This window comes from Vitis vinifera, chromosome 12, assembly GCF_030704535.1.
Source record: "Vitis vinifera cultivar Pinot Noir 40024 chromosome 12, ASM3070453v1".
Lineage (NCBI taxonomy): Eukaryota > Viridiplantae > Streptophyta > Magnoliopsida > Vitales > Vitaceae > Vitis > Vitis vinifera.
In genome coordinates, this window is record NC_081816.1 from 20,795,771 (window position 1) to 20,823,034 (window position 27,264).

The window sequence follows — 27,264 nt, forward strand, 5'->3', positions numbered from 1 at the left end:
ACAGTGTTCTTGGAGGGTCTGAGTTTAGCTTCTGATATTTTTTTATCGGAGATTTGAATTCTTTTTCACTGGTTGAGGAGGATTTAGTCTTTTGCAAGGGAAATCATCCTTTTTGCTTCTTGGAGGCCTAGATTTTCCAATCATGTGTCCAGCTCAGAACTGGACACCACAACATTTCTTTTATATTGGTGCTGCTCATTTGTTTTGTACATTTGTGTGCATCTGTGTGTTGTGAAGACTTTCATCCGTGAAAATGTTTTGTTTGTTCTAATTCAATCTTTCTTGATTGCAGATATGAAATATTCCAACTCATGGTAAATCTTTATACTGAGAGGTTCATTCAGATGCTTAGGCTGCTCAGTGACCGAGCAAATCAACTGACAAATATAGAGATTTTGAAGGTATTTTTTCTATTTATCTTTTTGCTCTAGTTTGTTTTGATGTATGTATATATATATATATTTTATAGGGATATTGTTAATATTATGGCATTTGATCACATCTGCTTATGTTCATATGGGCATTTTTTAGAAGATAGGTAGGCATGTATATTAATTCCATATAGCAGCAATAGCATGAATATTTGCAATATGTGGTCATGCAACAATGGTAATATTGTAGTTTGGGTTTCAGATATGGCTTGTGGACTGAAATAATTTTAGTATTTCAACCTGAGCCTTGTCTTTTTGAGCCTAAGATTACTCTATTACCTATGAGAGAGGTGTTTCCATTTGAGCTCTGTTTTCATGAGTTGGGGTTTACCTTATCATAGAACTTTTATCACTGTTTGTCCTTGTTTTTTTAGTTTTTTTCCCTTTTATCATCATAATTTTTTGTTTATAATTTTTGTTTCTTGCAACTAGGTAACTGGTTGGGTTGTTGAATACCAAGACAATCTAATTGGGCTTGGTGTTGATGATTCTTTAGCTCAAGTGTGTTCTGAGAGTGGTGCTATGGATCCTCTCATGAATTCATATGTTGAAAGAATGCAAGCCACAACAAAGGTAACAAATACTATCATAGATGCTACTGTACTACTATTCTATAAGCTTATCATATTGCTAAGAACACTACCTGATTCTGCTCTCTAGAAATGGTATTTAAATATCCTGGAGGCTGATAAAGTACAACCACCAAAGAAAACAGAAGATGGAAAGCTATATACACCAGCTGCTGTTGACTTATTTAGGATCCTAGGAGAGCAGGTGCAAATTGTTCGGGAGAATAGCACCGATGTCATGCTATACAGAATTGCTTTGGCTGTCATTCAGGTAGATTCAGCTTCACAGTTGTTTGGTTATACTAAAAATTAGATGTATTATGCTAAGTGCCTTTTACAACTGAAACTTAGGATATGTTGTTTCTGCTGGTAGGGTGCTCTCTTGCTTTTCCAAATATTCACATTTACAATGGGTGCCCTTTTGTTACAGTTTCTTTACTTTTATATATATATATTATATAGGTAATGAAGTATATATATATATATATTAAAAGGAGGCACCAAAAGAGTGACCCAAAAGTATGCAGGAAGCATACACGAACTGCCAAAAGGCACAACCAGGAAAAAGAAGGGCTAAAAGAACATGAACCCCCCTCAACGAGTGTCCAACCAATCAAAGAAGCTAACTAGAGACAAAGGGTCATCTTCTATAAAAATCTTAGTCCACGACCATAAAATACAAACGAAGGAGTTTTTTACCCTTTGGATCAAAAACTCCTCATTTTCAAAAGTAATTATATTCTTTTCCTTCCAAACTGTCTAAAAGAAGCATAAGGGGACTGTCCTCCAAGCCTTCTTATGCTTTTTGCCCATGAAAGAACCGTTCCACTCTAGAAGGGTCTTTCTAACCAAAGAGGAAAGCACCCCAAAAAGAGCAAAAAACAACTTCCATAAAACCCTTGTCTTTACACAGTGAACAAGGATGTGGTCTAAGGATTCTTCATTGTTTTGGCAAAGGAAACATCTATTAGCTAAAAACCAACCCCTTCTCTGACCTTGATCCAAGGTTGAGGCCTTTTCCCCACATGGCCTCCCATGCAAAGAAGCCCACCTTAGGTGACACCCTTAGATGCCCCAATGCACCCAATGAATTGGATGCAAGTTGACATCTTGCAAAGTTACCTTATAGCATTTACAAGTTAAAACTTCAAAATAAAAAAAAATTCCCTAATTTTTCAAGTTGTGCAGAATTTTTTGCTTCAACTGGGCAATTTTTTTCCTTAAAATTATATACAAGGTTTATTGATGGCTCTTGAGCACCAAGTTTTGTTTATGAAAAGGCTTTCCTTTTATAATTGATGATAAAAGCTACTTTCAGAAACTGATGGCTTTAATCTGACCATGTAATACTTTTTTTTAGGGTCTTCTTCATTATTATTGATGATAAAGGTTACAAGGAAGGATGTGCTCTTCTTCAAGTCAAACCAAGAAAAAATCACAAACAGGATATTAAAAAAGAACTTGCAACATCCTAATATATAATTGAATCACTTAATGGGATTGAAGTACCCTATAAAGACCCCTAGCAATGGCTTCTTGCTTACCAACCAATTAACAACTGGGATGGCAGTTCAAGTCTTCTAGTGGAATAGTAGCACATCTCCTTCTGAGATTTAAGATTCTGCCAATCCATGTGTACTGTCTACAAACACAGTCTTCCCATCCTCTTGGAGGCATCCCAGGCTTTGTTTCATACAAAAGCCATAATTACACTGCCACTGTGATCTCTAATGGAACCCCAGAACTCCATTTAACTCAGAAGCCTTAGGAAGCATCAGTTAATGGAATCCCTAAGGGAGAGGGGCTCCCAAGCCATTAACAACCCAACCTGAGTCTTACTGCCTCTGCAGATCTCTCTCCAACCTAGCAGAATTATTCCCAGAGGAATAAAGCTAAGATTAGAAACTGCCCCTAAAATAGCAGTAAGGTAGTGATCAGCTACCTATCAGGACATTTGGGGTCCTCCACTTGGACGTGCAGCCAAAATAATACTAGATAGATAAACCCCTTTTTTACTTCTCATTGTGGTTGTCTATCATGGTTTGTCAATGTCCTATTTAAAATCATAATTGATGTTCAGATTCACTTCATGTTTTTTAGGTAATGATTGATTTTCAAGCAGCTGAAAAGCGAAGACTTGAAGAACCTGCTTCTGAAATTGGTCTGGAATCTTTATGTGCAATGGTTTGTCTCTCTTAAACAAGTTCCATGTGACTCTATCTCTTGGTTTTCTACTAAATTAAGTCACCATTTCTTTACTGCTATTGACATTGTATCCAGATTAACAACAATCTACGCTGCTATGATCTAGCATTGGAGCTGAGTAGCAGCACCTTGGAAGCTCTTCCACAGAATTATGCTGAGCAGGTTATGCCGTTATTTTCTTTTTCCCCTGCATTTTTTTCACTCTTTTGAGGAAGAGGCCAGTTAGCTTTCAATTAAAGAGTTCATGGTCTGACCTGCCCATGTTTTTTTTTTGATAGGAAACGACAATGAATTATATTATCATATTTAAATAGAAATTAAGAAGTACAAAAAAAGGATGAGGAATCCTCCCATAAATGAAAGCTAAATATAATGAATACCAAAAGCAAAAAGTTATTTAGTAGTTACAAAAACCTACCTCTCCTTACTAATTTATTAACTTATTATTCCCATTCTAGGTTGTCAATGCATGTCTCTTAATGTCATGATTAGGTTTGGATGAGGACCCTCCTCCCCCTCTAGGATTTTATGTTTTTGTGGGTGATTTTTTTTTTTGATAAGTAAGAAAAGTATTGTATTACTAAGAGGCGCTAAAATAGCGACTCAAAATATACAGAACAGAAAAGGAAATACTCACCCCCCTATATGTGAAACAAAAAACTGTCCACAAAGATATACAAAAAATAACCCCTCCCTTAATGGGAACCCACCTAATCAATGAACTCAAAAAAGGTCGATGGACCATCTTTTATAAACAAATTGGTCTCTGACCAAAGTGAGTTAAGAAAAGAAGTTTTCAGCCTTTGGATGGACAACACCTCATCTTCAAAGGCGATTCTATTCCCAGTTTTCCAAACTGTCCAAAAAATGCAAAGAGGACCCGCTCTTGAAACTGTTTTGCACTTTTTTCCCACAAAGAAGCAATTCCAACCCAATAGGGTTTCCCTAATCGAAGACAGGAACACCCAAGACACTATAAAAAGAGTGAAAAACATCTCCCACAATGCCCTTGTCTTTTCACAATAAAGAAGGAGGTGGTCAATGGATTCTTCTTTTGCTTGACAAAAATAACATCTATTTACTAAGGTCCATCCCCTCTTTTTAACTTGGTCTAAAGTTAAAACTTTACTCCAAGTTGCCTCCCAAGCGAAGAAGCTTACTTTTGGCTGCACACACGATTTCCTTATGTTCTTCATTGGAAAAAAAACTGAGGAGCCTGGCTCTAGGGCTTTGTAAAGTGACTTTGTCGAGAAAATTCCATCCTTTGTTTCCATACACTGCACCCTATCCTCCTCCTCCAAGATCAGTTTCTGACCACACAGGTGTAACAGAAGGCCCTCCATCTCTTCCATCTCCCAATCGTTAAAGGATAGTAAAGCAAGGACTCCAACTCCCCCTTCCTGTTGTCTCAGACCAAACATCCTTCACCCAAGCTTCCCCTTATTTCCTTTATTTGTTTTTAACTCAAGAGGGAAGTTTTTGTTTTGTCCTGCTGAAATTTCTGAAGAAATGCTTCCCAGTCTCTTATAAAGTGACTGATTCTGGTTCTTGGCACAATGGATACTCTGGTTTCTAGGCATGGAAGGCAGTCTTTGTGAGAGTAAAAGTGCTACATTGTTTTACTTTTCCATCCTCTGAGATAGGGTTTGCCAGTAAAAAATAGAGCTTCGTTTGCCTTGAGAGAATGTCAGAATAGAGGCTTCTTCCATTACATAGTGTTAGGAGATTCTTTTGTTGTCATCTCCAAGGTGAGACTAGGCACCTTGGGTCCTTGGCACTATGGAAACTTTACAAGGGTGATATTAATCTGCACATAAGACTTACAGCTTGTTTGGGAGTTTTAGGAGGGTTGGAAGTGCTTTCTAAATTTAGAAGCATTTTCCTCATAAAAACCAGGTATTTGACAAAGTTTTAAAAACATTTTTAAAAATCTAGGGAATCACATAAAGTGATTTGTGGACTAGCACTTAGTAAATGTTTCCTCAAAAAATTATCTTTTTTTTTTCCCCTTACGTAACACATTATTTAAAAAACTTCAAAAGCACTTGTTTAGTTTATATTCAAATGTTATCCAATTTTCTAAAAAGGCATTTTGATAGAAACACTACCGAGTACCGACAATAGCAAAAAGCTAAAAGCGCTCTTTCCAAAATCACTCCTAAACGAGCCCTTAGAGTCAAGCTTAGGTGGATTGGCAAGGATGCTAAACAGAAAAACAATTCCTCAACCAAGAGGATTGCTATGACTCGGAATTCTTTTTGTGATTTGTTGATGTTGCCATGACTTTTTTTGCTTGATGTTTTGCCTTTCATTTCTTTTGTTCTTTCCGGCTCATCCTTCTTCCTGCATGTTAATTCCCTTAATGTTTGTAAAGCTTTCTGGTTTCTCATTGAAAAAACAAGAATGAAATAATGTTCAGGTATGAGGTCAAAGCAACATAATCACGGATCTTCCACAAGGATGATCAACCAAGCAATATGTATGCGTATATCAAATTTCCTACTAAACATATATATATATATATATATATATATATGCAAAACTCTAATACATGCCTCAGGATTGTACAGTTTAATGCAGATCATGAAGCTTCTACCTGGCTTAAGATTGATGTTCTCCTTTATGTGATTGATGTAATAGTACACTTGTTAATTGCACTCCTTTTTGAATGGATTTTGATGAACCTCATTTTTTATATCTTGGCCTCACAAAACTAACACGAGTAAATATGGTTGCATAAGACACCCAGAAATATAAATAAAAAATAAAAAATCCAATATTTTTGTTTGAGGCATAAATTGCATATATTGCAGAATACTTGTTTGAACCTTTTGATTTTGTTTTCAAATTGAGTTTCCCTTTTTTTTTTTCCGTAATTTACAGGTTAATTTCGAAGACACTTGCAAAGGTTTCTTGGAGGTTGCAAAGGTCTGTTGAAGGTTACTTCATATTTATTTATTTTGTCTTTTACTTTTAAAATTTGCTTACATATTATATAGCATGCCATATTTTTGTGTGCGCCTCCAGTGTTTCTTGTTGCAACATTTACATCTCTTGGTCTTCTATTCCAATATCAATGTACATACACCTCTATGACTTGTTGAAGCTTGTAATGATTTAGTGGATAAATGTGCGTATATATCCTTCTCCTTGTGCTTGGTTTTACCATTGGTTTCTTTGAGTATCGAATTGCTTTAAATTGGTTAGGACTATCTTTTATTAGAGGCATTTATATGCCAATAAGAAAGATATACATGGCTTATTAATTGGCTATTTCATGATGACATGATAATGAATATGGAACATAAGGCGATGAAGAAAAATGACATAACATAAACATACGAGTCTGTAGACATGAAGGGCTCTTGAAGTAGAGCCCATATGACACCATGCCTGATATGAAGTGGGCCCCACTGGACATTGTGTATAAAATGCAGCTAACCACATTTTTATCTTTATCCATCTTGATGCTTAATGCTTGGCTAGATCCATGGCAATATCTGAGGAATGCTAATGTATTTGGGACTGGTTGCCAGTTTTCTTAGTTTAGGTACCTTGCTGAAGGTGAAATGGCTTGGTGGTTGGGATGAAGCTAGTTGTCTCTAGTGTTCTATAATCAGGGTTGGCCACCTTCTTGCCATCGTCCTTTGAGGGAAATTGAGGAGTGAATCACAACAAATGTCTATGTTTTTCATATTATACTTGTTTCATGTGGCATTAATTGATTTGGCAAGAATATCCTGGAGGATATGCTTACAAAAGATAAATATCGAGCCTTCAAGGATAGGTATTTGTCTTCCTATCAATAGGCTCTGAGCATTTTGAAATTTTCAGGGAAAACTGTGTCAAGTATTTGAGAAAAAGCTTTACAATTGTTGTAGCGCAAATCCCAACCCAAGGACATCTTATATCAAAATTACTTTAAATCACAGAAGTTAGAGACTTGAAATGCAGTCCATGGAGCTCTTTGTGAACTTTTGAATAAAATATTAGACAGCAGAAAGACAGGCTGGAAAGATCCTTGTGACCCTCTCACTACTGCCATCCTCAATACATTTTTGCCTCACTTTACTCCCATTGATTTTGTCACCTCATTACTGAAGGGCTACTTTACCACTGCAAAGTCAAGTCATTACCTTCACCATTGCACCTTAACATTGTCTGTATCTTAGCTTAGCTCCCCAATAAGAGAGTCCTAAGATAGAGGGATTCATTTCAGCTTAACATTAGAAATCAACAATTATTCTTTACATGATTTTGTGTAAAGATGCCTCTTTGTTGATAGGAGAATGCTATAATGCATTTGGTGGTTTGCAAACTGAACTCGATGAAATAAAACTGGTTTTTCCTTTGAATTCATTCCACTGGGCTTTAATCTTAAAAAAAAAGGGTTTTGTTATCATATCCCAATGCATAATTTGTCTTTTTTTACATTTGTATGTTAATAATCTTCTGAGTTTCTACAAACAGCTATTTTTACACATCTTGAAGTGAATGTTTTCAAACTCCATTAATATTTTATCAAAATATTCATCAAGCATTGAAATGTGCTTCTACAAAATTTTTCTGCAATATCCACATTCAAACGAATGAAATTTCCAGCAGGATATTTAGAAACTTATGTGCACTATGCCTCAAACCACAACCAGGATGTGCTTGTAAATCCATCCTGAGATTAGTGTGGTAGTGACATGTCATTCTATTAGTTAATACTTGATAGAGTTTCTTTTATTGTCTAGGTTTCATCTCTAGAAGAATTACTCGTGAATGCTTACTTTCAACATCAAGTAGCTACTTCCTATGAAGTTTTCGAATAGCTTCATGAGTTATTGATTTTTCGTCTTCTCATGTTACCATGGTTTGCTTTATGACTATAGCAATCTGTGCCATGGTTCAAAGTTGTGGTATCGGTCATTGACTCGGAGGGTCCTGAGGCATATCGGTCTCGGTGTCTCAATTCGATATCGGGCGATACACAAAATAAGATAATTAAAAATTTTAAAAAATTATAAAAATATTATGTAAATTATAAAAAAAGTATATATAATTAAAAAAGCTTAAAAAATTAATAAAAACAATTTTTTTTTCACATTCAAGTCAAAGTTATTTAGGATAATATTAAGAATTGGGGATTTAATTCTCACTTTGCCATATAAATATATTTAATTTATCATTAAATCCCATCCATACCTTCCATATCATTTTACTTTACCAATTTGAGCTACCAATCTCCCACACACCACCATTGCTGTCAAGACCCACAACAGACGACACCACCTGCAATTGCAAATTTACAACTATGCAAGACCCAACACTGGAGGGGGAGCAATCTGACTGTGAGGGGGTTGCCTTGCCGATGTCTCCGATGAAAGATTCAGTCCACTTGACGAGTCACCACTGTCGACACCAAAGCTCTGCCCTCCAATAATGCTCGATTTTTAGGAAAATCAGGTAAGTAAAGCCTAAATCATGCCCTCATGCTTCAGTGGTTTCTCCTCTTATCTCCGAACGGGTCATGGGTTGGGTTTTTTCTTCTTCATCTTCTTTGATCCTCTCATTGATGGTTTAAAAGTTCTAATTTTAGAATGGGTATTTGCTTTTGAAAGGGGAATCTCCCATTTTTTATTTTTTTTTGAAAATCTTCTGATATTTTGTTGCAGTTGGAAAGAAAAATTGAAAAATTCTCTGTAATCTAATCGAGTTGACCGAGTTAACTCAGAAACTCAAACGAGTCAACCGAGTCTTACCAATTCCCTGCTGAGTTTGTGCATTATATCGTATCTGGTAGCAGTCTCGTCGTGGCAGGTGTCGAGGTGTAGATGCAACTCGGCTGAGTTGTATCGGACTTGGCCAATACTTTGAACCCTGATCTGTGTGCTTAACTGCAGCAATAAAATAGACACAAAATAGATTTCCATGTTAAAAAGCTGATATTAATTTATTCATTTGTTCAAATGTGGAAAATTTGGTCTATATCTTCATGTACCACTTGGAATGTTATAGCTATTATTCATATTGGATTTAGCATCATATAGCTTGGAGAACATTTTTTATTAAATTGCTTATTGATGGTAGGAAGCTGTGCATCAAACTGTGAGTGTTATATTTGAAGACCCAGGAGTGCAAGAGTTACTTGTCAAGCTTTATCAGAAAGGTGAAGATTTTACCATTATAAACCTTCTGTTTGAGGTTTTCATGGTGCTTGTGGTAAAGATGTGCTCATTCATCTTGTAAATATTTCATGTCTGCAATTAAAGCTAATCGTCTTTATCCTTTCCTTTTGAATGAGAAGATAATACCTGATGTTCCTGAAGCCTAGTTATTGTGGTTAACCTTGGCTCTCAATATGTGCAATTATGTAACTCATCACCATGTGGTCGTTCAGTGATGTCATCAAAGTGATAATTGTAATTGAGAGTGTGCTGATTTTTTGGAAAACAAACTGTCGGTGGCTTAGCATTCCTTTAGACAACATGCAATACTAAGTATTTAGGCCAAAATACTGGGACTGTCTTGATAAAATTTCTTATTCATTCAACAGCCTGCTAGAATTCATCTGTCCATTAATACTATATTCCAACAGTCTGATTGGTTTTGAACCTAATTTTGGCATCAATGGAAGATTTGATGAAACTTCTTGGTTCTCATGTTACATCAAATATAACTGGCCTGAAAAGTGGATCCATTGTGTTGCTTCATTCTTATGTAATGAGGTAAGAATGTTAATGGTAAATTTCTTTTAGGTTTTTTTTTTTTCAAAAAAAAAAAATAATAAAATAAAATGGAAAAAAATCCACTTGAATTCCTTTACTATCTCTTGAAACATTTTTTGAATTCTAACCAGGTTCCCTGTTTGTCTATATTCAGAGTGGTGTGAAGGACAGGTTACAGAGTACTTGGTTGCAACATTCGGTGATTATTTTACAGATGTGAAGATGTAAGTTCTCTCTCAGATCTGGATAACTCTATTCTTTAGCTTTAACCTATGTTACATAAACTAAAGCATGATTTTTTGGTATGGGGATCTGTCATTAAGTCCCCGACAAGGCTACATAATCTAAGAGTTGGCTTTTATTATTTAAAATAAATTATATATTGCAGTTCTAATACAGGTAATTACACGAAGGTATAGGATAAGTGAAACAAAAATGTAATTATCAAAGTGTCTGAAGGAACCCATTATGCTACGGATTAGGTTCTCATCCTTGTTGAACAGGCCTGCTCACTCGTCAGGTGCTTTAGATAGATTTTAGTATCCATGTAATGTAGGTTTTAGCTTAGCATGTTCTGCCATGCTTTCATCCCATTTTTTGGACAAGTCAAAATGAAAAATAGACTAATATATTTTTTTTTTGATAAGTAAACCAAAGTATATTAAAAAAGAGGCCAATAGCCACACAGTATACAGGAAATATACAAGGCAACTATAGCCACACAACCAAAAAACAAAAGAGACCAAGGGGACCTCACCTCCCCTAAGTGGAAGCTAGCCACTCTAGAAAGCCTAGAAGGGAGAGAGAGTTATCTCCAATATCCAATCTAGCCCAGCCCCACAAATTACAAACAAAAAAATTCTTTAGCTTCTGTATATGTATCACACCCCCTTTAAAGGCTAATCTATTCCTCTCTTTCCAAACAGTCCAAAATATACATAACGGGAAAAATAGACTAATATATTGTCAGTATTATCTTTAATAGTTATGAAAATGAAGTTTTTTGATTAATTATGTGGAAGTTATGGAGCACAAAGGGGTAAGTCTTGAGCATTATAATGTCTATCCTTATTAAGCTGTGAACACAACAGGATAGCATTGCACTTGCATGATATGGTTACTAGATTGCAATAAAAATGATAACTTTTTAGCAACATGGTGAGAAAAATATTGAGCTAGCTGGGCCACAATATTTGATGGTTGCATGATTGAGGCTGTAAAATTTACCTAATTATATCTTCTAGCTGTTTGTCCATACTTCATTTTTCCAGCCAAAAGAGAGAAATGTAGAAGTGGAAACCTATTTCTGGTGGTAAATAACAAAATGAACTATGTATGTTAGAGGGGAAAAAATTAGGATATTATGGGATTGGTCAGGGGAGGGGGTCATTGGAATCTCTGTTTTTCTAGAAATCTTAATGATTGGGAGCTTAATAATATTGAACAATTTTTTGCTAGATAGTTAACAGAGAGGAGGATAGGGCAATGTGGATGGATTTGAGGAATGAAACCTTCTCAGTGAAGTCTCTTTATGCTACCCTAGAGTTGGGGAGTTCAACTTCTTTTCCAGCAGGAGTCGTTTGGAATCCATAAATTTCATCTAAAGCAATTCTTTGTGTGGGAAGCTTGTTAGGAAAAGGTTAATAGATGCTTCAAGAAAGAGGGTGAATGCTGGACTCAATTGATTACCTTATCCTTCATTGTCCAAGGCAAGGGTTCTTTGGCAATTGTTTTCTTTGTTTGGTGTTCCTTAGGTTCTATCAGCCATAGTGAGAGAGACTCTGTTAAGGTGACATGGATCCTTTGTTTGGGAAAAGTACAAGAAGATTTGAAGAGTTACTCCTTTATGCATCTTTTAGATTATTTGGAAAGAGAGAAATCAAAAGTCATATGAGAGTGAGGAGCAGTCTATCGAGATTATGAAGAGCATTTTCCTCAGTAATCTTTCTTCTGTGGGTAAAGTTGTACATGGGTGATGAATGTCTCTAATTGAATTTGTTGATTAGTTAGTTCAGTGTTGTCAAAGGTAAAAGATGTTGTCAAGGCTATAAAATTTGTTTTAGCCTAAGGCCGAAGGCAAAAAAACAAGGCAATAGCCTGACTATGGTAAGACTATAAAAAATATACATATATTTACATATTCAATGTTTATCCAATATAAGTGTTGTCTTCACCAATCAACATTATTAATTTTTCATCCCTCATCGTGCCTTATAAAATTAAAAAAATAGTAATAATTATTCAAAGTGTTAAATATTATACTCTACTTCATAAAAAACATCATGTCATGTAGTGAAATCTATCCTATCCAAATGCATATTTTAATTTTCTAGACATCTAAAAGTCAAAGTAAAAAACAAAATAAGAAAATGAACATCTTAGAGAAGCTTTGGGCGTCATCACTAAAATTAAAATTGTCATCACTTCCATCGAGACTAGGTTGATAGCCCTCCATCTCATTATCATTATGATCGATAATATAATATTTCATCTTATACTTTGTTTAATCTAATATTAGATTGAATTAAATTTACAATCCAAATGTCTAATCTTAACCCATTTATGCCTTACATCTTATCCCAAGACAAGCGCCTAGGCATCGGCTCTTTGAAGCCACCTTGCTTGAGTCTTCAAGAGGCAACTTTTATCTGCCCTTGGCCTAGTGGCCTAGGCAACCCAGGCGAATCACCTTTGATAACATTGAGTTGGGTTTTTGGTAAGGGAGAGACTTCTTTTTTATAATCCCACCTTGGTTGTTCCTCAACTCTTTTGTGTTGTTCTCTTTGGCACCCTTTGTATATTTTCTATGTACCTTAATGCACTATTTATTTGGCATTTGTTTATAATATTACATCATTATCTATCAAGAAAAAAAAATTATATTAGAAAAAGTGTACACATTAGGTTATTGTGTACATCGGGTGCAATAACACCCCCCACCAACCCCACCACCCTCACCAAACTCCCTCTTTTTTTTTCTTTTTGATTGGATCTTTTTAACATATCTTTTTGTTTGCCTATAAAATAATAAGTTTATTAGGTTAATAACCGAATGATGGTTAAGTTTTAGATTGTTTAGGAGATGCAAAATCTCCTTGACATAAGTTATCCCCTTTTGAAGTGTTCTTGACACCCAAACGAATCAAGCTAGTGGAGAGAAGGTTTGTATGGTGCAAAGGAAGATGTTCAATTCGCAAAAGGATGGCCAAGGAGAAATTAGGTTTTCCATTATTAGAGAGAAGTTTATGGTTTGAGTAAGACAAAGTCAGTGAAATCATCAGCCAACTGAATCTGATTTCTGCACTGGACAAAGATATGGATTTTGAAAAAATCAATCAGGGATGATTCCACAACTCAATTGATTGAGATAAATGGAAATCAGAATGGAGATTGATTAGGATCATAGAATTTATGGGGAGTAGAGAGACAATTCACCTGCGAATTTGGAAGCTGAGGAATTGCAGCAGATGGTTGATGTTTGTTTCTTGATTACATTGACCTCTCCTCTCAAGGAATTGTGAAGAATTTTGTGATGGGTGTGAGCGCTGTCACTGAAAGTGCTCCTAGAAGCAGCTAGGGCAGGTGGGACACCTGACACTTGACAGGATGCCGCAACTTTCACCAGGCAACAGGCATGCCTCTCAGGCACATGAAAGGACACCTGAATTTTTGTGCAGCTTTTTTATTGGACATGTTATTTGTATAGGTTGTTCTGCAGAAGACCTTAGTTATTTTTCTAATGAAAAACAAATGCCAGCTATTGCACTGGCGCACTCCAGAGTAATTTCTCAAATAAAGGACCTAAACCCAGGCATCTCATCCCTTTCTTCTCTCTTCCCTTTCTTTCAATAAATGCTAACCTCCTCTTGATCTCCTGCTCCCCTTACCTCCCAGCTCACACTCTCATGGAAAAGAGGATGCATGTTGCTATGTAAAGATGTCTGATATCTTCTTCAAGGGAATGTGGTATTTTCATTTGTAGATAGATAGGTATATACATAGAGAGAGAGAGAGAGAGAGAGAGAGAGAGAGAGAGAGAGAGAATAACCATGATGCCTGATCTATTTAAATAATTTTTTAACAATTTTTTTAAGGTGGGAAGGTGGTGTTAGATGCAGATTTATAAGGGTGAGCAGGATGTTATACAAATACATTGTAGGGAGCACCATCACTTTCTAGAAGCATAATTACAAGTTTACGAGAAGTTCATGCTCCATAATAAGTTTGCTGAATCCAGCCTGTTGATCTACTTTTCTGTGTCTCATTTCCATATTTAAGTTTAAAACATCTCTTATTTGCTCTAAATCTTTTGTGACTAAGGTACATTGAAGAAAGATCATTTAGGAGATTTGTTGAAGCTTGCCTGGAAGAAACTGTGGTTGTTTATGTTGATCACCTCCTGACACAGGTTTTTGTTGAAAAGAATTTATAGTTTCCCATTTGTTGGATATATTTTGATATGTATTCTCCTGTAATATATTTTGTTTCCTTGCGTGAATGGTTTAATGATGCTTGTGATTGTAGAGAAACTATATAAAGGAAGAAACCATTGAACGGATGAGGTTAGACGAAGAGGTTATCTTGGATTTCTTTAGGGAGTACATAAGTGTCTCCGTAAGTGCCACCACCTTGACTTAAGTTTACTCGAAATACAGTTACCTCAACATTTTTTCTAGTATAATTTTCTTGATGTATTCATCTGCTATGCTTCTTACTTCCTCCATATTTCCTTGACTTATGTGTTACAGAAAGTTGAAAACAGAGTCAGGATACTGAGTGACTTGAGAGAGCTTGCTTCTGCAGAGAGCCTGGATACATTCACACTCATATACACAAACATTCTTGAACATCAACCTGATTGTCCAGTAAGTGCTATTAAAAATAGTGTTCATGGTAGTGACCGTTTCATGGTAGTGACCGTTTTTCATTTTGTAGTTCTGAGTATCAAACTCTAAATAACCATCATAGCCTCTAGCTATTTTAGTATCGAAGAAATAAAATTTAATATTGTCACTTAGTCACCATCCCAGTAATTTGTATTCTGTTTATTTTATATTGTTTCCAATTAACTGTCAATGTATTAGAATTTTCTTGGAATTCCTGAATTCCTATGATAAGAATGTTTCTGTTAAGAATCTCAAGCATCTTTACTTTCTTCGCTGTGCAGCCTGAGGTGGTTGAGAAACTAGTTGGACTGCGAGAAGGCATACCACGGAAGGATGCAAAGGAGGTAAATTCAACCTTATAATTAGTTTCTCTTACATCAAACCCAAAATTATTTACTTTGGAACCTTAAGAGGATGTAAATCCCATGAAATAACATTCTGTTGGAAGTGTAATATTCAGGGATGAGGCACTGAAATCATAAGATATGCCAATTTCACTAGTGTTAAGAAGTACAAATAGGCTCGCTATCATTTGTAGGAAGTACCCTGAAATTTAGTGATTGGGTTTGCAACCATAAAGCTTAATTGGGAAACTTTATCACTTCTAAAATACAAGTTTCAAAGTATGAGGTATCATCAGTTTCAGTTTCAACACATGAATATGATAGTGATTTGGAGGAAAGGGGCTCATCTGCTTCAGATTTGATATCAATACTTGTCTTTTTCACACAGGTTGTCCAAGAGTGCAAAGAAATTTACGAAAATTCCCTTGTCGGCAGTAACCCCCTAAAGGCAGGTTTTATTTTCCCAAAGGTGAAGTGCCTAACAGCTTCCAAAGGATCGTTATGGCGGAAGCTGACTTGAGAGCTCCCTCCCTAGGATCAATGCTATCATTTTGATCATAGACAACTAAGCAGTGCGTTACACAAGCCTGTAGCCTCCCCTGATGGACAAGTTGCAGTTGCATTTCTTTTTGTAAACCAAGAGTATATTTTTCTTCAGTGCTTTACAACTCTCTACACTGTTAATTTTGCATTCCATTCATTGTAGATATTAAATTTCAGTGTTGTTCAAACTGGGTTTGTTCTATTTGGTGTCTCTTGTATTTGAACTGCTGATTTCTTGGAAGCCATGTTGGAATTGAGTGTTACTTTCTTGCAAAATCTAATGGATGTATTAGTCCTCTTATGGATTACACATTTGAAGTTTGTGTTGTTTCACATATCTCAAATCCAGGCTCTGTGAATGCCATTGGTTTATTTCCTTTTCAGTAAATCCTGTTTGTAGAAGCTGTCATTTGGAAAAAACTTCTGATATGGACTAGTAAAGCTCTTTCATCCTAACACTAAATTTATCATTTACTGGGAGAAGCAAAAAAAAGAGTAGATTGTATGGGTTACATGCAGATAAGAAAAGTGGTTTTCAGAGAAGTAGGAGTAAAGAAACAAAAGAGGGATGAAGTTGCATAGATTTGAATGTGTATGCTTCCTAGCAACCAAGCATTTCAGTTCAAATCCTCATCCAGTTGTGCCCCCTAACATGGATGATATGCCTTCTCATGACATCCTTACTTTTGTGGGACTTGCTTCTTCAAATCTGGCTTTGTAGGACCATTCTTCTTGGTTTTTTTTTTTTCTTTGTCTATAATGGACCAGCTCCTAACATTTGGCTCCCCTCTCTTGTCTTGCGTGTGACTCTTGTTCCATTCTCCAGTCATTGATAATCATCTCTACTTTAAAATTTTCCTTATCCTTCCAAGTTCATCACTCACATAAAAGTTCTCCGACCTCATTTTTAGACATCTCTTGTGGTTCTTGAACTAGGGATGATCATGGAACAAATATTTTCCAAGATTTATATCACTTCCTAATATAACAGTTTGAGAGAAATATAAACGGATTATAAATGGATTTGGATTATTTTTCTTTCTATTTAACACGGTTAGTATTTAATTTATTTTTATTAAAAAGTATAATATTTATTTGTTTATATATTAAATTTTTAAAAAAAGTTTTAAAAGCTAATTAAAAAAAAATTAATAGGTAAGAACAGGAAATTTCTTACTTGCCCCAACTCATCTATATTTGGGAACAAGGTAGGAATAAATTTAAATAATCGAAATATAGTACAAATTAGATGTAGTTGTCACATCAAAATTCAAGTAGATTAAAGTTTAAGTTATCCCAAATAAAATCTAGGGAGAATTATCTTTTGGGGGTAGATGGGTCCCCAAATTAACAAAAGGTCCATATAACTCTTCAAATTGAGTTGAAGGATATGAAATAGTAACGGACAAATATACCTTTTAAGAATACATATAAAATATTTTATAAAATTAAGTTAAATAATTTTTTTTAATAATTTTTTTTTCAAAAATACTAAATTAAATAAAAGTAGTTTTCAAAAATACTAAATTAAATTAAAGTATTTAAAAAAATATTAAATTAAATATTTTTTAAAATGTTAAATTAAATAAATTTATCTTTAAAAAATATTAAATTAAATAAATTTATTTTTTAAAAATATTAAATTAAATAAAAGTATTTTAAAAAATATTAAATTACATAAAAGCATTTTTTAAAAATATTAAATTAAATCAAAAATATTAAATTAAATAAAAGTATTTTTCAAAAATATTAATTTTTTTCTCAAAATCAACAAAGGGCATTTTTGGAAATACTGAAGGATAATATCCTTCAACTCAATTTCCATACTTTTATTGGGTATTGGGCTCAATTTGAAGAGTTACATGGACCTTTTGTTAATTTGGGGTCCATCTACCCCCAAAACATAATTCTCCCTAAAATCTAATTATCTAACATTTAATGCATCATATAATCTATTGGTAATCAAATAAACATTTAATGCATCATGATTACCAAAAATTAAGTAATGTTTGAGTCAATATGACTAATATCCTAACATAATACTTTTATAACTCAATTAACTTATTTATTCAAAATAAAATTTTAAATGAGTAAAATGTGGGTTAAATGGATCATGATTATAATAAGTTCAATTAACATAATTATTAAATAAGTCAATTCAGATTCAATTATTGTTATATTGGTCGACCAAAAAAATTGTTTATTAAATAAGTAATGTAAAGTGATGTTAATTTGATTCAAATATCGTTATACTCGATTTAAACCCACAAAAAAAACATTTTAAATTTGAGTATGGATGATGAATCATATTAAATTTTACCATCCTGAGCCCAAACAAAGATTTATCGCTATCTTAGTATTAATCATGCATGATTAACATTTTATGGCTCATTTTGAACTCATTATAATTACTTTCCAAAAATTATTAATATTGTAAATATTAGGAGTCCTTCTACCATTTTTCATTTTTTTGTAGTACCATTAAGTCATGATCTCTTACCCATCTTTCAACATCAGATTTTTCTTGATTAATACTAGGAATTAATGGTGTGGTTGGACAAGGTTTAGTTAGAATTCAATAATTTGGTTCCCCGTGAAACTTCTTCCCATCAAATCAATGATTTCATGTGCGATAGATGGGTCCCCATGGAGATTAGATGCAAGGGACTAAGTCCTTAATCACTAAAATGACAGGGAACCAATTCCATATTTTCATGTCTGTCTGTACAATAGTAAGGCAATTTTCATTTTCTTTGAAAAAAAAAAAAAAAAAAAGGCCCATTAGCTGTTTGGTTACCGAGAAAATAACCCATTTGCATTCACTTTCTTGGAACACATGCCAATGGCTGGTCTTGGGTCCATAATCCATCCAACCCACTATTGACTATCTTAAAGAAAAGTAAAAACCAAAAACCCATGATTGATATAATCTTGAATGAGAGTGCACATGTGTGTGGGAATTATATTATTCCATTTTTATGAGTAAAATATTGCAAATCCAATGCCCTAAAGTAGAATGTTGGGGTCCTTAAAAGAGAAAGATGACCACCAAATGGAGTAAAATACATTACATGGGGTTGGAATACTAAACCAAAAGGAAGGGAAAGAGGGGGCACTCAATTCTAAAGGGGGAACAAAATCAAAATGGAAGAATGAGCAGAGAAGAGAAAAGAGAGGAGGAATCTCAGTCAAAGTGGTCAAACTTTTACACTCCAAGAAAGAAACATAATCTAGCATATCATGGAATAAAGAGCTGCCAACATTGTTTATTTTTTCCTTCAAAAAAAAAAAAGACCCTTTTCAAATATCATATATGCCTCTCCTTTGGAAGAGTACTACTCAAAAAAAAAAATGTAAGAAAAAAAAAAAAGGAAAATATGTGGAAAGTGAAAAGAAAGGAAGGAAAATTGAAATGAGAGAAGCCATCCCATGAAATCTTCTTGTATTCATATGTTTTGAGGTAATCTCTTTTGGGGACTTCAATTGATTGCTATCACTTTCTCTATTTTGTTCTCTTTTTTTTCTTCTTTCTCTTCATGTCTGCCCATTAAACTATGAAAATGGCAGATTCCCAATCATCTTCTCCACTCTGTAGGGAACACCCATAATTGCACCCAACTATTCTTTTTCACTATACAAATCTCAGCTCTTGAGCTCTCTTCACTTCCCCTTCTCTTCCTCCTCCCCTCTTCCCCACATATATATTTTACTTGTTCCAATTTCCATCACTCTCCATCACCTTCTTCCAATATGATGGGCAACCCTTCTTCCACCACCACTTCAGTCAATGGCTTCTACACCATCCTAACTCGAGGCCTCGATGATCTCGACCGCTCCTTCGCCTCCCACAACTTCATGTCCATTCAGTTCCTCCAACGCGTCCTCTCCTCCCTCAGATCCTTCCACTCCCACCTCAACATTTTGGTGCAGAAGCTCCACCTCCCTGTGGGGGAGAAGTGGTTGGATGAGTACATGGATGAAAGCTCCAGGCTATGGGAGGCCTGCCATGTCCTTAAATCTGGTATTTCTGCTATGGAAAATTATTATTCTGCTGGTACCAATATCGTTTCCTCTCTGGATGGATACTACAGTCTGAATCCTCAGATTTCTCGCCAGGTAGTTGCTGGACTCACAGAACTTTTGATACTTCATAAAAATCTTTTACTTAACAAGTTTGATCTGATTTATAATACAGGTTATTAGGGCCATCATCGGTTGCAGAAGGGAGATTGTAGGGTTGGAAGAGGAGAACAAGAACTTGATGGAGACAAGAATCCAAGCATTATCGCTGCGGTTCGATGAGAACATATCAGTTGAATCAAAATTCATTAATGGGTTCAATGGCTTTCGAGGAGTTCTTCATGCAATGAGGAATGTAAGCTCATTGCTTCTCATGATCCTGCTAGGCGGCCTCGTCTACTGCTGGCCTAAATCAAGCTTTTGCCAAGGCGGACACGATGGGCAGGCGGTATTCGGATCAAGTTTCATGGTCTCCACCTCCAGATTGCAGCAAAGGGTGGCCGCTGAGCTAAACCGCATTGATGGGCAGCCTGGAATTCTGCTGTATGAGTTCAGGAAAGCCAAGGCTGCCACAGAGGAACTGAAGGTGCAGTTGGAGAGAGCATTGGAGTATGAAGGAGGAGGAGGTGAGATCCAAGACAAGGTTGAGAGCTTGAAGAGTTGGTTTGGGGTGTTGAGATGTGGGACTGAGAGTATAGTTGGGCAGCTTGATGATTTCTTTGATGAAATAGTTGAAGGGAGAAAGAAGCTTTTGGACATGTGCACTCATAGGTAAAGAGAGAGGATGAAAAGTTTTGAGTATGTGCAGCAATAGGTAGAAGAAAAAAAAAAAAAAACAAAACAAACAAAGAAATGGTAAAGACAAGTAGAGGAATCAGTTGCTGTTGGCTGATTGTCGGTTTAGATTCTTCGATTTGCTTCTCAAACAGAAATATTTGCATTTATGTAACCCGATACAAAATTAAGAGAGTTCGATAATTCTCTCAAAAAAAAAATCGAAAAATATTAGCTAGTAATGGATGTTGCACATTTTTATTTGTTTTAATTTCATATTATTTTCATTTTTTTTTTCCTTGTTCTATTCATGACTTTGTTTTGCAGCTGTATGAGGAAGCTTTGAAAGGAGGTTTTATTTGAAGGGAGAGAGAATGTGATTCTTGCTTTGAAGAAAAGCAAAACTTGCTATGTAAAGAGAAGAAACCAGAAGAATAGCATTGATACAAGTAGCTTCATTGGAAAGCAAGATTTTCCCATCCAAAAAGGACAGATTCTTTCTCCTCTGAAAAAGGAAAAGTTGTATTTGAGAAAGAGGGAATGATGCTTCTTGTTTTTTACCTCATAAAATCCACAAATTACATATCCATTGTGAACATATATGGTATTGATGTGAAGTTTATTAGTGTAACAATGGGAGAGCCAAGCCTCTTTGAATAGGAAACAATTTTCAAATTCCTAGTTTGACCAACTTTCAATTTTTGAAGGATGAAATAAGGTTGTTTTTTAAAACAATTTTTAAATATTTTTAATTGTTTTTTTAAAAGTATTCTAAGTAACAATTTAAAATATAAAATATATATATAGTCCGAAAAACTTTTGCATCATACGTAAATGCGTAGTAGTTTTACACTCGTACCTTTTAGTATGACTATATTACTAAGACTTCACTTCAATCACTAGATCTATCTTAGACACTCCCCTTTTACTGGTTTTAAGAATTATTAATAAGTCGTTTTTGAAAATTTTTTTTAATCATATTTTAAATTTTTTATAAATATATTATAATTTTAGTCAATATCTTAAAATAAATAGATAAATAAGCTTTGTCATGATGGAATTGGATGGCCCATCCACTAAGTTTCTTTCCTATTTGGATCAAGGTTTGTTTGGCCATGAATTCAATGAATTTGGATCAAATAATCCAAATTTGGCCCTATTTGTATTAGGTCCATAAACACAAAAAAAAAAAAAAAAAGTATTAAAAATTAAAAATAGTCTCCTCAAATTATTGTGTAACACTCAAGAAACTATGAGGTTGTTGAATAAAGAGTGGAACAAAAACAGTATCTCCTACTACCGACATGGCAACATCACATGAATAGTAATCATACTTTACAAGATATTTTCATAAAAAAAGAATCAAACCCACTATTAATTTAGCTGTTACCATACCAATTCAAAATGCCATAATCCAAGATTGTGAGTGAGACAATATACCAATCATAAAGGGTAACAAGAAAAAGTTACATTTCCACAAATCAAAACAATGAAGAACCGAACGGATTAACTATACTTTTTACTTTTTAATAAAAAAATAAAATTCATAAAATATATTTTGAACTAAGGTTGTATTTGTATTTTTTAACTTTTTGTTATTGATAATTTGCTTTCAGATTTCATTTTTTAAATTTTAATTTTTGTTAACTTATTACTTATTTTTTAATATTTAACTTTTTTTAAATATTTAAAATAACGCGTTAGTTTTTCTTTACTTTTTAGTACTCAATAGAAATAAAATATGAAAAAAAAAACCAAATATTAATAGATGTCTTTTTTTGAATTATTGTTTTGTTACAAAACCCATCATCGAAAACACGATAAAAAACTATTCTTTGTGAAAACATTTATCATTAAGTACTATTAATGACAAAACTACTATGAGTTAGTGAAAGTGTATTTAGTTTTTACCCTAATAATCATTCTCAACATTAATGATATGAAAGTGGAAGGGGCTTAAAAATATCCCATAAAAGTAAGAATAATAAGAGATAGATGCTTCTTGTGTCAAAAGGAAAGGAAAGAAAAAGGAATATGATTAAACCAGAAAAGGGAATGATGCCTCCTGCCCACAAGACAACTTGAAAAATATGAGATAATGACAGATGTTTTTTGAAGTGTGTAAAGAGAAAGTTAAAAACTCCTTTTCATTTCATTGTGTGGGTCACCCTTTGCACCCTCTCTCCACTTCAACTTTTCTCACTAACCCACCTTCAAATAAAGCTGTCTTCATTCTCATACTTCTTTCCCATCCTCAAAAATTTAAAGCAAAAGTGGCCTTACATACTCTTCTTCTTCTTCATATGACTTCTTGCTTCTTATTGTACATGTATATATTTTTTTTAAATTTAAAATATTTTTTATATTTATTATGTTGAATTTATTAAAAAAATTAAAAACTATTATGATCATATTAAATCAAGATAATTAATTGACCTTATATATATTTTTTTTATAAATGGGCTAATAAAAAAATAAATAAATTGATATTACTACTCTTTAATTTCTAATTAAAAATCAATTTATGTTATAGACTTAAACCCATGGTTTGGCAAATCAATCACATCTTGATTGAATTGGGTTCAAAACCTAGTTTTAAGATTTGAATGGAGTAAGCCATTCATGTTGAAAGTTGTTCCATTGGATATTTGATTTTAGATTTTCCTTTAAAACATGAAAAATAATATAATGGGTTGGGCCAAATCCCACAAAGTTTACAGTGCATACAAGTGGGTTAATTCCATAACATTTCATTGGTCCTATTTGGAAATATTTTCAAAATTAGATTCTGTTTATATGTGTGATTTAAAAACGGTTTTTTTATTTTTAAAAACAAAAAATTATTTTTAAAATTTTCTAACATTATTTAACCATTATTCTCTAAAAAAAAATTTAAAAACAAAAGGAAAATATGGATCATTTTCACCACGTTTTCTGAAACTTATTTTTAAAATTAAAGAATTAAAAATAGTTTTTAAAAACATATTTTAAAAATATGTTCAAACGAATCCTTAACTTTTAAAAAACAATTTTTAAAAATAGTTTTCATTTGTTTTTAATAACAAATTTTCGTTTGTTTTTAATAACAAAATTTTATTTAATAACTTAGTATGAAAATTAGTTTATTTTATTTATTCCCAACAAAGGTTTGATATATTCTTTAATTTTTTTAATTATTTCAAAATAGTTAAAAAAAACTATTAAAAACATCTCAAATTAAAATTAAAAAAATATTTTTTTATGAAAAGCTTATGAAACATATTTTTGGAAGTAGAAAATTATTTTACTATTTTCGATAATGTTTGAAAGAGATTGTTTTTATTTCTAGTCCCCTTAAAGGTAAATGTTATAAACTAATGCACATGAGCTCATTGGTTCCTCTTTTCTTTCTTTTCTTGCTGGTTTCCTTTAGACTTACTAAAAGTTTTCAAATGAGTCTGTCAATCATCTGCCAACTTCATCATATTGATGGGCAGAAACCATAATTCCTTCTAAAATCTAGTCTCTAGGTTGTTGTACCAAAAGACATCATCAAGCCTCACCTTCATCATTAGAAGAACTGAAGAAATATGAACAACATTTATGATGGAGATGAAAGCTCTTGGGAGTTGGGACTTCAATTTTAACTTATTGGTTTGCCATATATTCAAGTTTTTATCATACTTGCAATTTGAAAAAATGAAGAGATATTTTAAATTTATGCAATATTATCAAAAGTTTCCTAAGGAAATGATTTTGAAAGAAAATTTTTTATGAAGTTTTTCTATGCCACCCCAACTCCTTAATACTGTGTTTGGGTTAAAAACAACTCCTTTTATAGAATAAATGTGTATTTTAGTCCTCTTTTAAAACTATATTTTCAAAATGGGAATTCATATAAATTAAAAAAATAAAAAGATTAATTTGAACAATAATTTCAAAACTAACCCCATACGTATTTTTAAATATTATTCTTTAATGTTTTATTAAATAATGATGGTTTAGAACTTGAAATATTTTTAACCTCTTATCTATATTTTTAAATATGTTTTAAAAATAATTTTTATATGTATTGTTTTATTTTTAACTATTTTTTATATTTATATAGTTATTTTTTAAAATAATTATTGGAAAACAATTTAAAAAATGTTTTCTGAAAATACTTCGATTTCTATTTTTAAAAACAAAAAATTGTTTTCTATTTCAAGATACCAAACGTGTTTTCTAAACTTTTTTTTTTTCTACGGTATAGAAAATTGTTATCAAACAAACCTTAATTTTTTTATTTTTATTTTTTTGTCAAAGACCAATTTAACCCAAATTTCAAATTAACAAGTAGTTTTTCAATTCTTCATACATGAATGAAAAATGGACCTTGTTTGGTATTGTTTTTAGAGCTGAAAAATTATTTTTATAATAATTTTTTATAACTAATATGTTTAGTAAAATAAATAAACCATCATTTTTGAAGAATCTATATACTTTGACAATAATCTTGAGTTAAATAATTAAAAATTATTTTTTTCAAAAATAAATTTTTTTATGATAAAAGTACTTATTATATTTTCAAATGGTTTGTTTTCACACAATTATTTTATATTTTTTTTCAGTTCCTACTTTAAAATACCTCATTCCTTGGGATTTATATTTTATATTAGTTGTAACATAGAAAAAAGAACCCTATTATCATAAATATATTTGTTTAAAGTAGAATAAATTATTTTGGCATTTAGCATCCAAAATAGAAATAGATAAAAAAAAAAATGGTTTTTAGCATTTATAATTCAAAAAAGAAAAAAAAATTAAAATGATTAAATTGAACAACTCATTATTGATGTTTTCTATACAAATCTATATATTCATGGCTTGATGAACTGCAATTCTTACTTCTTGAGAGATTCTTTGTAAGAATCATGTTCTTATATCAAATTCATTATTGAAGCATTTGTTCGTCTCATGCTTGGAATCATATCTCCATTTTTCAAATCATATGTATTTGAAAATCAATCTTTCTAACATACCCATGGTAAAGATTCTGAAAATATGAAATTAAAAAAAAAATAAAAACATACAAATTGTGAAGTAACATTAAGCAACAATTTGAAGGGCAAATTATTACGGTTTGAATGTTTGTGAAAAGCATATTTAAGAAAGGGGAATTTGAAAAAGTTATTTATAAATTATAACATAAATGCGAATCCTTCTTGATCATTATTAGGAGACCATTGTTCAAAAGTCGGTTAGAAATATTTGTCTGAAACCCAAAAAGTAAAATCAATCACGATATGTCAAATTTTATTTTATTGTTTCATATTTGTTTATACCTTAATCTAATTTTTTAAACTTAAATTTCATTTGTGTGTAATTGGATTTAGTATTTCAATTTTTTGTACTTTCATCCGATAGTTTAGATTTCATCAACACTTTCAACGGTCAAGATTATAAGTTGAAAGGGTAGGTTCCAAAGATCGATACCCTAGCATTTTATAGTAAGGAAAAATATTAAAGCATCGAATAGCAACCGATCTAACTACTAATTTTCACTATTGCCATAGGATGAAGGTATAAATGATAGACCAAATTACAAAAAATAAGACCAAGTATAAAGAAGGAGATAAAATACAAATGAATGTGACCAATGTAAAAAAACAACTGACTACAAGTTAATAGAATCTAAATGCACATATGATACTACCATATTAATGGTTCTTTTCAGTGGTTACCTCTTGGATAGTGTAGCTGATCCTATATATTAAGTGAGTAATGATTCAAGCTGTAAAACAATGATGAAAGGTGGGGTGAGAGGACAAGCAAGAGAGAGGGAGAGAGTCCTGGGTTTCTCCCTTCTTTCCTTTTCCCTTTGTTTTTTTCCCTCCTAGAAATTGAAAAAGCAGTTTTTCCATCTCCATGAAAGGCTGAAAGCATTTGTCTGATTCTGGTTTCAATTGAATGAAAGCAAAGGTGTTGGTGATGATGAAAAAGATACTCCCTCAAAGTCTATGTTCCAACAACTGCATGCCCCCCACTCACTCCTCACATTGTCTTCTGTTTTTCTTCACTTTCCATTCTCTCTTTTTAGGAAGCTCCAATTGCAGAAGAATAAGAAAAATGCTTCATCAAGGGCCCAGTCATTGTACTCACTTATTCCCCCAACACACTCAATGGCATGTGTCTTAACCTTTTGTAAAAATGAGGGACATCTATATTAATTTCATGGCTGTACTCAACCAGCAATTTTGGGACATTTATGTCATGGGTGCATTCCATATGGCAATTTGATAAGGCTCTTGAGTGTATACAAGATCATTGACAAAGTATTGTTGCATAATTAGCCACTTAATACTATTATTAAGAGTTTTATTGATTATTTTTCGACAAAAGAAAAAGCATACAATACGAATACTAGTCATGATACATGAGATATTAAACTCTCGTAGTAAAAAAAAAAAAAAAAGGTACTTACATGAATTGTGATAAATGATATTAGAGTCAATTCCATTATACATATGTGAATTAATGAGCTATATCGAACACCCCGTGTTTGCCTAAAGGGATACTCATCTAATATGAATACGCGTTTTTAAAAGTCATAGAAGCTTAGAAAGGATAATATTTATTCCAATCACTCCTTTAATAAAGAGTCATGTGACAATCACAATTTAATGTCACTTTCTTAATATAAAGTACTACTTTTAATGAGTTGATGCTAGAAGTTTGCGACCCATCCTCTCATCCATTTTTCCAAAGCTTTACTTTTGCTTAGTATAATATTATAGCCACCAAATCTGCTGAATCAAAGC

At 33.0% G+C, this 27,264-nt stretch overlaps 2 protein-coding genes across 5 annotated transcripts in view; both read left to right on the top strand.

Annotated features, from left to right (window-relative positions):
* LOC100261717 (exocyst complex component SEC6) overlaps nucleotides 1-16,003 on the top strand; it is a 38,714-nt gene extending 22,711 nt beyond the window's left edge. For all 3 annotated transcript variants that reach the window (XM_002268249.5, XM_010659362.3, XM_019223675.2), the window contains 13 exons: nucleotides 293-401; nucleotides 864-1,004; nucleotides 1,092-1,271; nucleotides 3,101-3,184; nucleotides 3,281-3,367; nucleotides 6,089-6,133; nucleotides 9,281-9,359; nucleotides 10,073-10,142; nucleotides 14,239-14,326; nucleotides 14,443-14,532; nucleotides 14,667-14,783; nucleotides 15,086-15,148; nucleotides 15,537-16,003. In XM_002268249.5, the coding sequence (XP_002268285.2) occupies nucleotides 293-401; nucleotides 864-1,004; nucleotides 1,092-1,271; nucleotides 3,101-3,184; nucleotides 3,281-3,367; nucleotides 6,089-6,133; nucleotides 9,281-9,359; nucleotides 10,073-10,142; nucleotides 14,239-14,326; nucleotides 14,443-14,532; nucleotides 14,667-14,783; nucleotides 15,086-15,148; nucleotides 15,537-15,668 (1,285 nt within the window). In that variant the 3' untranslated portion in view covers nucleotides 15,669-16,003. The remainder of the gene's footprint in view (nucleotides 1-292; nucleotides 402-863; nucleotides 1,005-1,091; nucleotides 1,272-3,100; nucleotides 3,185-3,280; nucleotides 3,368-6,088; nucleotides 6,134-9,280; nucleotides 9,360-10,072; nucleotides 10,143-14,238; nucleotides 14,327-14,442; nucleotides 14,533-14,666; nucleotides 14,784-15,085; nucleotides 15,149-15,536) is intronic.
* A 3,033-nt stretch (nucleotides 16,004-19,036) lies between these two features.
* LOC100266907 (uncharacterized) lies at nucleotides 19,037-21,149 on the top strand. 2 transcript variants are annotated; one of them, XM_019223316.2, is made up of 3 exons: nucleotides 19,037-19,807; nucleotides 19,887-20,482; nucleotides 20,813-21,149. In XM_019223316.2, exons 1-3 carry the CDS (start codon nucleotides 19,442-19,444, stop codon nucleotides 20,829-20,831), a joined length of 981 nt encoding a protein of 326 aa, XP_019078861.1. In that variant the 5' UTR covers nucleotides 19,037-19,441; the 3' UTR covers nucleotides 20,832-21,149. The 2 variants fall into 2 exon arrangements, with proteins under 2 accessions (XP_019078861.1, XP_002268252.2); XM_002268216.4 differs by lacking the exon at nucleotides 20,813-21,149 and having other exon boundaries at nucleotides 19,887-20,796.
* Nucleotides 21,150-27,264: the final 6,115 nt, after the last annotated feature.